This window comes from Lygodium microphyllum, chromosome 19 (assembly GCF_053477565.2).
Source record: "Lygodium microphyllum isolate KBCC chromosome 19, Lygodium_microphyllum_v1.1.10, whole genome shotgun sequence".
In the NCBI taxonomy this organism is placed as follows: Eukaryota; Viridiplantae; Streptophyta; class Polypodiopsida; order Schizaeales; family Lygodiaceae; genus Lygodium; species Lygodium microphyllum.
In genome coordinates, this window is record NC_141153.1 from 70355212 (window position 1) to 70372023 (window position 16812).

Sequence of the window (16812 nt, forward strand, 5' to 3'; positions counted from 1 at the left end):
ATCGATTTAGTGTTGCAATGTTGGTAAATATTCATGATAGTTTTCCAAGCAATAAACTTTACATGCTTAAACAATGTAGTACTTGTCACTCTGTCATGACACTACCTTGAGTTATCAATGAAAATGTTGTTTTAAAGCAAGTATGGTGGTGCAGAGTAAATGGAGTAGAATCACCTGCATCTTCAGATATACTTTGAAGCATATATTTAAACAATGCAATAGCTCACTTTGTAGTGCGTCATCAATGAAAATGCTGTTTTGCAGCAGTATTTTCCCTAGTTCTACCTCACTAAACATTTGTTGAAGACACGACAGGGCACAGTAAATTCAGGAGAATCACTTTTACACTAATCTTTTGATTGGAAGGTTAGCTTCTTGACTTCAGATTGAAAACTTTGATATTGTTGAGAAGCAAATTACACATATTCTACATAGATCTTGCCATCCATCTTCAAAAGCTCTAGAAGCTTAATTTTACTGAGTGCAGTGGAGAGCTTTTATCTTTACTGTGCTCCAGTGCTCAAAGATTTTTGGAAAACAACCATCAGACACCATGCCTGAAAATCATAATTTCAATCTAAGACTTTCTTTCCACCTCTGCTTTACCTGCTCAATTAAGATTCTTGGCATCTGAGAGCATATCGATGAGTGAATGTGAATGCAAAGGACGGCAACAGGGAGAACCTGTGACTCTACAACCTCCTTATCATGTGTCACATCCTCCAAAAACATAAGCAGATGAAGTAGAAAGACACTGCATTCTTTTGCAGTGCCTACAAGTAAAAAGGCTGCCTCGACTCTCGAGCAGTTAGGTTCAATTTAAGTGGCAATGGACATATCAGCATGCTTGGAAAGAAGTGCATTCTCCTCTTTGACATACACATCGTCGCTTTGCAGCATAGTGCTCCTTCCAAACCTTGCAATTAGATAATGGCATGCTGGTAAAAAGATGGCATAACCCAAGGCAAGACAAGCAGGAGCAAAAATAGACCACCCTATAACCTGCAGCAATCCACAAGAAAATATACAACTTTAAGAAAATATTTCCTGCAAAATTAAGTGGTAGTTTAAGTCCCTGCAAATCAAAACATAAGTTGTATCCATGTGTCAGTTAAAGTCCAAGGGTCCACAAGATTACCGCATGCATTATGCCAAACAGCACAGTATGAGATGCACGGCCCCTTACAACATCCCATAGTGCACCTGGAGACACTGGAAAATGTCGCCCCCCAGTGACCACTTCCCCAATGCGCATAAAGGGCACGACTAGCCTGCAAGACCTAATGTGTTTGAGGCTTTAACCAACACGGATTAGAAAGCCCACGCACACTAGAGGTTAACACATACCCCAACTCAAGTGGTGTTACCACAAAGTTTGCCAACATGAGAGTAGGCACATGGCATCTTGACTGCAACAACACTGCAGCTATTGCACACAGCCCTATAGTGACTCCTGTTGAAAAGAAGGCTTCAATGTCAACATCATAATTACATCAACTATATTCTTCAAGTTCACAACTTCAGGAAAATAAAGCCAACTGCATAAAACTTCAACAGGTCATATTTCAATGCTTTTGATGTAACAGTCAAATTGAGTCACTCAAATACAGCTAGGATCTAACAGCTGCAACACAGTCCAAGTACTGTTGATATTCCTACTGCGAAGGACCAAAAAGTTGTGTCATAATGCAGCTCAGGGTTGACTCAACGTTCCCGAATGAAGCACAAAAGTCTGTGTTGTGGATTACATCTGGGTGGACCCTGATGTGTTCCAGACTTCAAGCATATCTTGCTGAACACAATTGCTCTAGCTACTGATGCCACATGGAGTGAATTGTTGATGCAAGAAAGTGGGTGTTTGTCCTCAACGATCATCTAGTTTGAGGCTTGGTAATTTGTTTGTATTCTTATTGACCAACAGGACTACAGCATCAAAGAAGTTGATCCATATACTTTGTTTCCTTTATCAGTTCTTCTATCTGCCTTTTGATTCGTCTTGAGACCTTGGAAGGCATATGATGAGGAATTCTATGAGAGGGCTTAAGCTGAAGATGAGCTAAACCATGTTATCCTTCAGGGAATTCATTAGTAAACAAGTGTGAATTCTCTCCTAATAGCTGCAACATTCTGGAGACTGAATGCAAGAATGATTCTAGTTTTGGATCAAATTCAATCACCAGCTGCTTCACATGCACAACAGAACAAAGATCTGGGTGCCTATTACCTCATAATCTACTGAGGGCCTTTGCAACGGTAGCCATGTCCATCTCTGAAAGTCATATTGGCATGATAACCAGTAACAATAAAATGTTCATGGTGCAGTGGACTGTTCCAAAGTGGCTATCTGCAAAGCACAATTGTGCTCGTATTCACTGACAGACAAGTATGCCTGTGCCCTCTCTCACCCTCAAAGCCTTTCCTCCTTGGAAAGGTCTGCTTACTTTTTTTATTTTGTGCAAAAAAAGGTGTGGCCAGTTAGATTACGCAAAAGAAAATACAACGAAGTACAAATTTTCAATGGTTTGTCTGGGGCTGTCTGCAAGTCAAAACAATCATATAATGAAGCCTCTGAGGGTGGTGTGGGGGGATGGGGATAGAATCCATGGTGGAACATAACACCATCAAGCGTGGATATCCTGCCAAGTGAAGAATAGGCCATGCCCCCAAGTGTGAACTGCTGCTAAAGCTCCCATCGTTGTCAAGTGTTTCCTTGTAGCTACTCCTAGTGAGCACAAAGGAAGCATATAATGCATGACTAGAGCTCTGCTAAGGTGGCATACACCAAGAGGCTCTCACTGCTGAAAATCAACTGGCAGCGTGCTTTCCAGATGTGCCACCTTGAGAGGCTCTCAATGATCTCTCATACCTCCAACTGCAATGCAATAGGCTCCATAACTTGGCGGCTGAGCAAAGCCTCCAGGCCCACTACTTCACATCTGTCATGGACCAGCCCTGATGATGAAGCTCATATCCTACATCTCTGCCTCGTACAGTAGGTGGTGGCCCTGAATGCCTGCATGGCAACAAAAGGCCCCCCCATGAGATAGGCTATGCTCTACTCAATGAACTACTCAACAAGCACCTCTCCACACCAACTGCACCAACTCACATGACCATAGGCAATGCTTCGGAGTCTCCATGTGCTACAGTGGGCTGCGCTGGCAGTCTCCATCCTACTGCATTTAGGCCAATCAATTGCCAATTGCTAGACCCTTGTGTGCCACAAGCCATAAGAAGTAGAGTAGGATACTCTCCTTGGCTTTGTGGGTATGCTTGACAGAATGGACAGAAACACCTACCTCCATTGGGCTTCGAACTCCTCAACAGAAAGTCAATGGCTTCCCCAAAAGCAGAGTTGGAGATGGTCCTTTTTCTCATCCCTCGACTTTGACTTTCTTGTCCACCTCCTCGAACTTGGATTTTGACCATGATTGATGTGTAGAGCAACAAAAACAACAGAAGAGAGGCACAAGACAGCACAAAGTCCAGTGTTAACAATGCAGGACAGCCTGCCATGTGGCAGGCAGTTAGACCCCATTAAATGCAGAAAAGAGAAAAACTCTATCCATAATAAAAGAAGAGGTTTGCACAAGGAGCTCTCAAACTTTTAAAATTCAAGAACTTGTCTCCTGGTATACAGCTTGCATATCTAACTGGCTTAATTGGTTTTCCATTGAATTGTAAAATTATCTGAAACACTACATTAGAGTTAACCATTAACAAGAGGTCACAAGTTATGGTGGGCCCACACAATGGGTAAAGAACAAAGACAGTTCACACTTGCATCTATATGATTTGACTAGCTGCTTGTAACTGAAACTCAAGGATATTAGGCCCAAAGTTGCACACTGAATGGAGTAACAACTTGGATTGTAGCATGATCATGGAAAGGTCATGCAATGTTGATGTATAGACTGAAAACTTAGAATCCATATATATTTGCACAGAATTCTCAGATTGGATCCTCATACTATTTCTATATTGTGCTCCAAAAGAGCTTGTATAAGACATCCATATTGAGACCCCATATTTCAAAAGGTCCCTAAATTTCAGGAGCCTCAAATTAGCCTAGAAATGCTAACCTAAAAATAGGGATGATGTCCTAGAAATGGTAAGTTTTTATCTCAATCATTTTTCTAAATCTGGTTGTTTCCATTATTGACATTTTTCAGCCAAAGAAGGAAAGCCTTAAGAATGAGACAAGTGGCACGACATTTCTTACTCAAGCTTCCAATGCTCCTCCATTATCCAATTTCATGATCTATGGTTGGACACATGCCTTGTGCTACTCTTCATCTCTTTACACTTAAATCTACTTTTCTCTATAAAAAGAGCTCCAATCTCCCTCTTTTCTCAATCCTGTTTTTTCAGAACATCAAATAAACTCTGTATCTTTTTTAAAAGAATTTCTACTTCTCTATTCCACTTTGGGTCCCTCTTTTCTCACTCCCATTTTTTAACACAGCAGATCTGTAAATACACTTTCAACACCTTTTTTGTGTATTTCAACACCTTTTTTGAAGTATTTCTACTTGTCTTCTTCCACTTAAGAATCATGAAGAATGCAATGGCAACGTGCTGCTTGACAACCATGAACAAAGGCTGATTTTCCTCGTCTCCTATTCTCCGATTTGTAATGAACTTGTAGGTTTGTTGCATATAAAACATACCAATGTGAGTATGTGAGCAAGCATGCATTTGTATATCTTTTCCGTGATATATAACAATGATACTTCTCACTCTCAAGTTGATTGTAACTGAGCTCAAGTGAAGTTTACTCGAAATATTTTCCCATTTTTTTTGTTGGTGGTGGAAGTAATAGTACCCATGAGAGGTGACAGAAGTTACAAAGAAGGGTTGTGAGGAAAAAAGGGTATCTAATAGTGGTCTTTCACAGCCACCACCTATCATTATAAGCTGCAGTACTCCATTATTTTTCAAAGCATGGATTGGGCATACAGAGCCTTTTAGTACGATGAGAACTCCCCATACTTGAGCCTCTCCTGAGAGGAGAGAAACAGAGTTTTTAGACAAGATTTGATACGTATGTATAATCAAGACACTTGGTCAAGCCCCCCACCCACCAAGATGCAACACTGTAGAGAGCATTTTCTTAGACTCACAAGTGATAGATATATCAATGGCATGGGTGGCCAAGGATGACAAGATATGTAACAGTCTGTGTCGTGGGTGATGAGAGTAAGAGGGACACTACATTTGTAGATGCTTGGTATACTATGAAATTAGAGTAAGAGGGACACTACATTTAGATGCTTGGAAGTTGGTATACTAATGAACTTCAGTCTTCCCCTCATAGGTCACCCCAGCATGTACTCAACCTCCTTCAAAGTGAAATATCTAGAACTCTGCTGATGTCTGGCAATGAGCTCTCGGATGCTCCTATGCAGCTTGGATCACTGTATGAAGTCCTTAAGCCTTGGTTTTCTAGCCTGTTCAAGCAACCATGATTCCTCTCGTAGCCATTGTTGACTTGATTAGAAACACCCCAAGTGTGGTCCAATGTTGACCTATCAGCCAACCAGTAAACTATGCATAGCTATGCAGCCCACGTACTACCCATGACATTCTTCTCGCGTGTCTTGTAGCAGGCCTGCCACACGACACATCCTGTTATCAGTTAACTAGCAGTAAGAATGCTATGAACTACAAACACTTCTAGGTAAATATGGCATGGTTCATACACTTTTCATGTGGCCTATAGGGCATTGACTTTGTTGCATGTTGTCTCATTCAGTGCATCAAATGTTCTACTGTTACACCTTGACCCGTACGTCACCTATGCTTTGGCCCTTGTTCACAATACACTGCATCAAATGTTCTACTGTTACACCTTGACCCTTAAGTCACCCATGCTTTAGCCCTTGTTCACACTACATGTTGCACCCAAACCTAATTTGCATAGGCTGTCATCACATGTTATGGCCCTGCTCCTTTACTCAAGGCGCTCTTCAAACCAATCGTATATTTTATTGAGATAGATAGATGATTTTTTTTATAAAAAAAATGACTCCCCCTCTAAAAACTGTACATGAGGGTCTACAAGCAATCTTATAGGGTTGTGCTTTTGCATCTTTCTAAAGTTGCAGTCATGGTAATTTTTGGTTTTCAAGACAATGAGTGGAGAAAAAGCAGAAAGGTTAAGAGAAAAAATAACCCACTATATTCTTCATCGATGTAAGATTCATCGATTGATAATGGGTTCTGTCCATCAGGATGCCTGTCCCATGTCCGGAGATCTCTTGATCCACACTTCACCACACCATCATGTGCTTGCATCTATGCATGTATCAGCTGTGTGTGTACCCACTACCACATGTCCAGGCCGTTGGCTTAAATTAACATTTCACCCAATGTTAAAAATTTCTCAGAAGTTTTTCAAACCTCATGTTGCAGGTACAAAATGAGTTTCATTTTGTACATGTCAAATTGAAACTGCAAACTTTGCAGCTGGGGCCAACTCCATGTATTATTTACACCTCTCTTCCACTTACCTATGGATTAACGAATTTTATTTTGCACAATTCAAATGGACTTTGCACATTTTGCAGCTAGAGCTAACTCCACATATTATTTGTACCTCTCTCCCACTTCCTTAGAGATGTTCAATCCATGGTCAATAGGCATACTCAAAGACAGATTTAAATCCATTCTCTCTGCTGCATGCACAAATAATCATTGCAGTGCAGGTAGCAAGGTTGTATATAACCAACATTCTGGCATTTTGATAACTAACAAAAGCAACACGGATTCTTACCACCAATGGGAAACACTCCTAAAGTGAGTCCAAGTGCTGCTGATGAAGCCAAAAGCCTTGGTTTGAGACCCCTACAAGAACAAGGGACAAGTTGTTAAGGGTTTGCATGCTGAAAGTAAGAACAGCTCAGACTTAGGGACGGGTGACATTGTTGTAAAAGGTTTTTTTAAGTGCAGACCTTGGATTAAAGAATATATGCTAGGTAACACAAAATGCAGTACCCCAAAATACACATAAATGCAGCTAGCTTGAAAATTTGAGACAACATGTATTGTGAAATAAAACTACAGCACATCAAAGACTCTTAAGAGCATAACATGAAGCAATGGGTGGATGAACATGTAAAACAACAAAAGAAAAAAAGTGAATCTCCTACAAGCCAACAACTCAATCTTGATCTCTCATGTATTTTGGCCCTCATGCAAAGAAGAAGAGAAGAGACGGTGTCATGAGGATGTGAAATTTTATTGCTTTGCTTAGCATTTGATTAAAAGTTAATCAAATGTGCTAATGTGACTTGCACATGTGAGGTGTAAATCAATTATTTCAAAGTGTGGGATCTAGGACCCCGAGATATTAGTTGGTGCCAAAAGCAAAAGTTGCAGTAAGCTACGTCTGACAGGTACTGGGTGGTACTGGTGTCAAATTTTGGCCTAGACCAATTTATTGGCCACTTCTAGTGTAGATGACAGCATGCAGGAGGCTGTAGTACTCTTTCTGGTGGTCCTAAGCTGTAGGTGATAGCTTCCATGGCTATTTGAGCAAGGCAAGAATAGCGTTTCAACGTTCCTCGTCGGGATGAAACTCTAAAATTTCTCTCTCTATAGCATTTCAAAAGTAATATTTTGAAAAATAATTTAAGAAGCTGAATAATGCTGAATAATGAAAAATGGGAGTAAAACTTGCCCATGCAAGTGGAAAAAACGTTTTTAAGGATTTGTGGAAGTCTATTCCAAACATTGTGAGAAAAGAGAAGACTGTTAGAGAGCAAAGAGAGACTGTTGATGTAATTAGTGCTTAATCAATTATTTAACACTCTATCCGAGGAGAAAGATTGGTTTCAAAAGGAGTAGCTCTTTTACATGGTAGGAACAATCCCAAGATGCCATAAGGCATAAAACACATTAGAAGGTTGGGAACCATGGTGGATTTCAACAATACTTGCAGTAACCATTCTGCCACCATGAAGGCAATAAAACAGTTCACGAAAGGTATCCTTTTTAACCACTTGCCTTTTTTGTTTGTAGATGTAAGGTGGTCACACACACCACCACTCGCCCCCTCCCTCGCCCCCAAAAAAAAAAAGTATGAGAGAGAATTTTAGGTGATACAATTAATCACAAGATGCCTTAAGGTATAACCCACATTATGAGAATATAAGGTAGACCCTATTTTCGTACTAGGAAAAACCAACAAAATACAAATCATAAAGATTTTGTCAATAGGTGGCCAAGAGGCAAAACAAGTCAATCCATCTATACATTGTTTGGGCCACTTAAGTAAGCAACACCTCATCTTGAATAAATCACAAGGGTAGCAGGTCAATAGTTGTAGAATATGTATTGCAAACCATTTTGCATTTTGCTAGAGGATAGTCAAAAGGCAAATATGGTAGCCACAGCAAGTAGTCTGGATGCATGTGCACTTCTCATGGGTTCACAAGCCCCATGCTGTTGAATGCATCTATGTAAAGTCATTTTTGTTCCTCATGTAGAATGATCTATTTCTCGTATGTGCTCTTGCATATGTCCCTCTCCTCCCTTTTTTGTTGAGTTAGCTCATACTTCACTAGAATCCTAAAAGACACTTCACTCTAATAGACACTCTCAGGAAATTAAATACAGCAAGGGGTGTTTGGGGCACCTGTGTGCGTGTGCGCGCGCACGTGCGCTGCAGTAATACACCCAGCAAAAAGGCAGGAATTATACAATAACAACATAGGGGCTGTTAATTCAGATTTTTCAGCAACAACAGCAGGTGGTTTGCCAATTAGAATGGCAGGTTCATCTCCCCAAATAGCTCGCACATTTGTTTTTTTTTTTTTGTTGGGGGGGGGGGGGGGGGGGGGGCGAAAAGAGAAATATAATGGGTGTGGAGCCATTCTAAACATGTAATTGACTCAAATGCACAGAGTATCAAAAATGCACTGCATGAGAGCTGCAAAATGCAGGACAATGAGTAGGAAATCATTCAGAAGCAAATAAGAACTGTCTGGACAAAATGCTAGGCACCCTGCAGAAGGCCATGCAGGCTGATATGGCACAGATGCCATCAAAATGTAGGGCAGAAATGGAAGGACAGCTTTATGTGCACTTTTTCTCATGGAAAGAGGATGCTGAAAGGTGCATGCATGAAAGGTTTGAGGACATGGAGAAAAAGAAGGCTCTCTTGTCCAAGAGGGGAGCCTTGAAAGGAGAAGATATACTTGGATGATCTCACTCCAGCCCAAGTGGCACATAGGAAAGAGCACATGCTCAGAGTTCTCAAAGCTCGAAAAGAGGAAAAATTTGCAGTGTATCATGATCGATGGGTAATTATCACCAATCATTGGTCCAAATGACGGTGCATGGCCTGTGAGACGTTGAGATTTACAATGTGGAACTATAGTGGAGCTCTCTGAACAGATGTGGAGAGTAGTAGTATTATTTACGGAGGAGCTCCGCAATTGAGTACATGAAATACGAGATGGACTCAAACAGTTGTATATGGCAGTTCGGTATTTTCCACTAGCTGGTTCTAGGTATGCACCATCACGAGATACAACAAAGGAGTTCCCTTACATGCCACTATATGAGGATATTTTATGGTTTGTCAGCATGGGAAACATATTGCTAGTCGAGGATTTAATTGCTCGCATAGGTTGTGCCCAGACAGTGATGTATGATACATGTGATGCCACGTATCAAGAGATTGTCCTAGAGAATATAAACATGCAAATATCACCATGTTACACTAGAGAGAGAACATAGTATGGCAAGCATTTCATCACATTGGGGAGTGCACACAAGATGTTCATCTTTAACGGCATGTCACAATGGCCAACTTTAGGAGGGCTCACATGTTGCAACCCCGAGGGAGAATCGAGTACACCAGAGTCTGGAATATTTGATGGGGTCACCCTCTATAGCTAGATATCATTGACTTTACCCTCTTAGGCAAACCTATTGGCTTAGCAGCAGATCGTGCATATTTGGGTTTTACAATGGCAAGTGGTGGCAATAAGGGCTCACTTGCCACTCCAATTTCTAGATAACCTAGATACCAATTTTTGCAAGGATCATATGTATAGAGTTGAAGAATATGATGGATTGTTTACTATGGACCAATGTTGCTCTTTGGATGAGATCACGACAAGGTAGGAAGAAGTTCTACATGCATCAGCTACACATGCCTTCCCTCGTACTATGGCTTCTAGCACCGCACCAGAGAGTACTACTCCACAAAAGAGTTGGTATGATGATGGGTGTTGTAAGACAGACAAATTGCAGCATGAGATAGCTGCAAGAGATAGTAGATACTACAGACAGGCAAGCTCGATTGTCCTTTTTTTGCCTGATGCAAAGAAAGAAACAAGCGAATTTTGATAAATTGGAGGAAAAAAATATACCAACTATTTTTGGGGCGAGACAACAAGAGGATATGGATGATGTTGCAAGAAAGACTATCAGGTACCACAATCACAGCACCAGAGGCATGTTAGAGCTATGCAAAGAACCTGAATGATATAGCCAGTCCCCTATGTCTCCCTCACAGCGGCCTCGCCCATCTTGCCATGCATACTTTACTATAGGAATGGTGACCAAGGTGATTCGTCCATTGCAGCATGGGAAGGCACAAGATCATGGTGGCTTGGTTGGAGAATGTTTCATACATGCATGTGAGATTCTTGCTCCTCTATTGAGGCACATTTCTAATCAAGCCATGTGTGAGGGCTTTCCGACAAGTTGGACGGAGCATAACATTGTACCACTCTTTACAGCGGGAATCCTATGGTACCAAAGAACTACAAGACGATCATGATTGGTCACTACTTGGCCAAGATATATGATTGCATCTTAGAGCATGAGCTCAATACATGGGCAAAGAAACATGGTTATAGAGCACAAGGGCAAGCATGCTCCAAGAGGGGGTTCACAACGCTTGATCATGCATTGATCCTCATATATTTTTGCAAAGCATTTGATAGAGTGCTCTATGCTAGGCTCATGCAAGAACTAGAGCATATTGGCACTCCAAAGGATCTACAGTGGGGGATTTATGCCTTGTACGAGTCAGTGAAAACAAGGAGGGTATGTGCTCCAAGAGGTCTTTCTAATACGGTGGATAGTACCATCAAGGTGAAGCACCAGTGGCCACTTTCACCTCCTCTATTTGGTATTTATGTCAATGAGCTCTCAAATTATGTGGACACATTAAGCAACCATGTGCAAACTTGGTAGGCAGTTTGAAACCCACTTTATTGTATGTAAATGATGTTGCATTGATTGCAAACTCTCTAGAGGGCTTACAAAGACACACAGATGCATTGTAAGCATTTTGCATGGATAGGGAGTTGACAATGAAGTTTCAAAAGCCAAGGTAATGGTGTTTAATACAAGATCTACATTTTCATTATGAGATGCAATAGCTGCTAGGTTAGATAGAGGTTATGCAGCAATTGAAGCATTAAGGGAAAATGTGCATATGCTCTAGGAACCTCGAACTAAATTGCGGTCGTTTGATACATTGCTTACCCCATCCTTGCTACATGGATCCCCAATATGCGTCTTCGCAACAAGACCTAGAAGAGTATTAAGGGCCCACTAGTGATAATGAAAGCTTGTATGATATAGAGCTGACCATCGGTATCCCATGAGATTATTGGAGCAAAGATTGGAGCAACACTTGTGGTCATAGAGGCATTATTTTAGTCTATAACTTGCTTACAAAGAACATGGGTGCTCACTAGATAAAGATATCCGCGATTGGCATTGATTTTCTCTAGACAATTAGCAAAGAGACACATGGATTAGACAATTAGCAAAGAGAGAGGAGACACATTATTAGTATACAAAGATGCAATCATGGTTCAGGACACATGGATTAGAGATGGATGCACTCCCATCACTATAATATAGTTTGGATTGCCCATACTTAGACCTCACTTGTACAAAGTGGAATCAAATTGTAGGTTTGATATTGTAAAGATTAATATAGATTGTACGTGGGTGCACTCCTAGAGCCCCTTGACACTAAGATGGCACAATATTAGGGTCATTTCTTACATGTCAACAAAGGGATTCATTGTCAAGCCAGCATACATGGATGTCCACCTCTCCAATGGGATACCTAGTGCTATCATATAGATACAGACATCATCACACCACCTTAGGATTAAGACATGATGGTATGCACACATGCCTAAGGATGCATGCTTTTGCTAGTTATGCCACCAAGAGGTTTAGTCTGAGAAGCACTTTAGTTCTAGATGTACTACACATTATGAGATCATAGGTAGATTCCATTGCTCTTTTCCAAGAGGGACTTAGTCCTCCCTACAAGGTGGAGTACGAGGATTAGAGATACCTAGGATTATTCTTATTGGAGCTTTTGAAACACAAAGAGAGACTTCTGAGGAGCAAGATAAAAACAAAAGCACAACTAGTGGGCCAACCGGTTTTTACAGATGTATTTAGTGCTAGCTTCAAATATAGCTCACTGACACTACCACTACAACAACACTGCTACACTATCCACAAGCCAGGCGGATCACAATGTACCAAGCAACCACACTTCGTAGAGCTCGATGCCCACCACCCCATCACTGTGTCCGACATCCTTAGCTTTGGCAAATTTGAGCCATCATCGCTCGCCATAAAAAAGCATACCTCCTCTTAGTGGGCTCGTTGTCTTGGACCACCTAAAACAAGCCTTCCTCCTCAGAAAAGGTGGTAATGACATGATTAATCAACAATTACAAGAAGCATAAAATTCACAAAAATTGAAAATGCAAACTTTACTACTTTAATCTTGGACAATGGCAGCTTGTAGGCCCCAAAATTTGTGCTCCTTTCCGTATTTCTTTATCTTTTATTGAAAATGGAAGATTCACTAACTCCACTAATCCAAGTGCTACTTGCTGTCTTTAATTACGAGCAAGCCTTCAAACCAATTTGCCCCTTGATTTGCTTGGGGATTGGCCTTCAGCCTACTCCTTAAAAGACAAATTAAGCCCCAAATCTCATATGGCTTGGCTGGCCTTATGAATCTCCCTGAAATTCTTCAATTTCTGCTACTAGAATTCAAGTCCTAAGCTCTCGATTTTGAGCATGCATCCCGAGATAGCTATTAAACCCTAATTTCTGCTGTAAATTAGGATTTACATAAGAGATTTTCAAGTATCTCCACCTTTGATGACTCAAATGACTAGATTTTGCTAAGATAACTTGAGAGATGACTGTAGGATGAGAGAGAATGCTGTAGAGAGAGAAATTTTAGAGTTTTATTGCGAGAATGACTAAAAAACTGTTGCTACCCTACTCAAACAGCTATGGAAGTTGTTACCTACAACTTAGGACCACTAGAAAAGCTATTGCCCCTCCTATATGCTGTCACCTGCACCAAAAGGACCTTGGGCTACTGTCACCTACACCTGTAAGGCTCCAAACTATTGTCACTTGTTGTAGGACTGGTCCTTGGTAGCTGCAAATCACATTAGCAACATCTCCTTACTCTCTAACAACCTCCTTCTCTCTCACAATGGCTGGCATAGACTTCCACCAGCCCCCCAAAAACGTTTTTCCACTTCCATGGGCAAGTTTTGCCAAGTGGCTATGAGAGTGTGCAATGAAAGGACACAAACACAAAGAGAAAGGAAGAAAGGGACAATAGGAAGAAAAAGGAAGAAATTTGCATCCACGCATAGCTAAGTGGGTCCTATTTGGGAAATGCCTATCTCTATCAACATACGACGGAGACACACTGCCTCCATAGTAGTCAAACAAAAGGCGCACTACTTTGCCTCTATAGAAGAAAGTGCCACAATAGGTTGCTTCTTACTACTCCATGAGATAGCTCCGAAACCAAGGGAGAAAGCAAAGCCTAGAGTGGATCATATCAAATCCACATCACCTGCCCAATCAGAGTCACTCCATCCAGAAAGAGTGGCCCCCTCTCCACACATGATCCCGTAGGATTTAGTCCCCTATAAATAGCACAGAACGCGTAAAGCAGCTCTTTAATAAGCCTAAGTAGAAGTCTTCATAAAAAAAGACAGCAAAGCCACCACAAAAGATATGTCCGACCAAGTTTAAATCAGTCAAATCAAAGAGCCGACAAGGCACCTATAGCGGGTGGCACCTAGAAGGGGACCACTTGCTGTCAATTACCTAGACTTGGGGTCCATGGGGTGAGAAATAGAACGACGCTCGACCATACCAAACTTTGAAAGTAAAGATGTACTGGTACTAGGAAATAAATATGCCCTATGCCATCTAATAAATCTCCAAACCAATGAAGAAGTGAAGGATACCAAGCTCCGTCATGTCAAACTCCTGTAGCAATATCTTTGGAGTCTAATCAACCTCTTGTGAGTCACTCCTTGTGATAATAAGATCATCAACATACAAGATGACCAATACACACCTACCACCCTTAACCTTGTCATAAAGGTTGGGATCATGATCCGAACAATGAAAGCCACTCCGTAAAAAGAAGTGATCAAGCCTTTGGTACCAAGCTTGAGGAGCTTGCTTTAGGCCATGAAGAGCCTTTCACAACCTATAAACATGGTCCTCCTTCCCCTGCACAAGAAAATTAGAGAGACATAAATCTCCTCCTACAAGATGCCATTCAAAAAAGCCTACTTTATGTCCATTTGATAAATCGACCAATGGTGATGAGCGGCTAGAGCCAAGATAGCTCGAATAGTGGACATCTGAGCTGTAGGTACAAAGGTCTCAAAGTGATCCAAACCTACCCATTGAGAAAATCCTTTGGCAACAACCCAAGCCTCATGGTTGTCCAAGGTCCCATTTGCAAGATACTTGGTCTTATAGACCTACTTTACACCAATCACTTTTCACTACTTTGCACAAGAAACCAACTCCCAAGTTTGGTTCCACTCAATGGAATCAAGCTCAGCCTACAAGGCATTGTGCCATAAATCCTCTGTAATAGCCTCATCAACTGTACTAGGCTCATAGTCCTGAAGAAGCTATGACATAAAAGCATAGTTCACGAAGAGTAAACTATCCCATTGGGCCTGAATCCTCGCTGATCTGCGTGGGTCAAGAGACATATCACGAAACTAAGTAATCCTTGAATCGTGCATGAGCTGCTGATACCACCAAGGAATGGTGATAGGGTCTGATGGTGTGTTTAGATGGAAGTACTCCACCTGAATACCGTGATCTCTACAAACTAAGAAAATATATTTAAACAAAACTCGCTGCCGTGATCTACTCAAACCACCACGAACTTTGAAAAAGGTTTGCATCTCTGCAAACACCTTCCACTCGCAAAAGTGGGAGTACGTACGCCTCTCTCTTGAACTCCAAGCAGTAGGGCCATACATAACAACTAAAGTCATCAACAATCAGCATGAGATACGCGGCCTTCCCAAGGGAGGCCATGCCCATAGGTGCGCAAAGGTCGGTCTAAACCAACTCAAGCGGTATCGAAGCCCTCCGAGTAGCAACTTATGGATGAGGGTGTTTATGCTAGTTGCACCTCAAGTAACTGGGGCATAGAGTGTGAATGGAAGGAAAATCTGAATATCCCTTCACCATCTTCTTCCGCGAAGCCTGTCAAACAACATCAAGGTTTAAATACCCATAAAGAGCATGCCAAAGCAGTTCAAGCTCGTGTGAAGGACGCGCAACAAGGGCTATGAGTGTATAAAGTCCACCCTCCTATGTACTTGTCCAAAGAGCAGCTCTTATTAATGCATCCTCCACTATGATTGCATCCTTAGTGGAGAGAACTTTGGTGCCTAGCTGTGTAAGTCCATAAACAAACAAGAGGCTAAAGCCCAAATCTAGACATAGATAACTTTGCCCCCATGAATATCCAGATTGTTTATGTGTGTGTACGTGCATGCACATGTGCATGTGCATGTTGTCACCAAGTGGTGATACTTTTTACAGTTGCTTTTGTTATTTACTCATATAAATATTTTATTTTTCTTTTCGTTTGTTACTGTTGCTTTTTACCCCCAGAGTTCTCTTGGAATAAGCGGGATCTTTGTATGGCCAGAAGAGGCAGCCATTGGGACAAATTGGACTAATGGTTTGTCTGAGCCTTAGGACCAGTTCCATATTGAATGGGCACTGAAGAATAGAATGCCAGTGGTTTGGGACTGTGTGCTTAGTCAATGGAGATGGTGCAGGACAATGAGCCTAGCCAAGATAGAAGATGCACATGTGAGAATGCTCACGAAATAAAAGTCACTGTAAGTAAGCCACATTACAATTTTGATGTGGTCGCAATGATAAAAGTTGCACAGAACAACTTGAGGAATGCAAGGGTCACCATCCCTAAAATTTAGGGAGTTACTATTTTTGGACCCCAGAATCTATTCGCGTCATTGTCTTCGTTTTTACACGAGGATTAATTCTCTGGTCTGTGCCGAGGTCAAATTTTGCACTAATCATGGAGAATTTTAGACCGGAAGGTTTAAACGGGAAAATTGTTACATGTATGCCATGTGGCACAAATTCCCAAAAGAGAGAGAGAGAGAGAGAGAGAGAGAGAGAGAGAGAGAGAGAGAGAGAGCATTAAAAAAAACGTAATAGATTTAAGGGGCAGATGGGAGAATGAAGTTTTGAGGAGCTGAGGGCAGATTGCTGCAAGAAAACCAGCCATGGAGAGTACTTCTACGTCTCTGACTCAAGCACGGAGGTAGAGCTTGCTCCCTCTGATTACCTCTCTCTCTATTCTCAGAAGAAATGCTTTGCATGATGGATTGATTCCATCGAAGCTACAATTCTGTGTTTTCTCTGCTCATGCTGAATATGAACAGTGAACTCTGTTCATGCTGAATGAGAACAGTGAACTCT

The 16812-nt window shown here is 41.4% G+C and overlaps 1 protein-coding gene across 1 annotated transcript in view; it reads right to left on the reverse strand.

Annotated features, from left to right (window-relative positions):
• Positions 1-200: 200 nt before the first annotated feature.
• LOC148020007 (uncharacterized) overlaps positions 201-16812 on the reverse strand; it is a 31626-nt gene continuing 15014 nt past the window's right edge. The window contains exons 2-5 of the mRNA XM_087700261.1: positions 6776-6846; positions 1348-1453; positions 1139-1271; positions 201-1002 (exon numbers count right to left, since the gene is read on the reverse strand). Coding sequence (XP_087556387.1) covers positions 820-1002; positions 1139-1271; positions 1348-1453; positions 6776-6846 — 493 coding nt within the window. The 3' untranslated portion in view covers positions 201-819. The remainder of the gene's footprint in view (positions 1003-1138; positions 1272-1347; positions 1454-6775; positions 6847-16812) is intronic.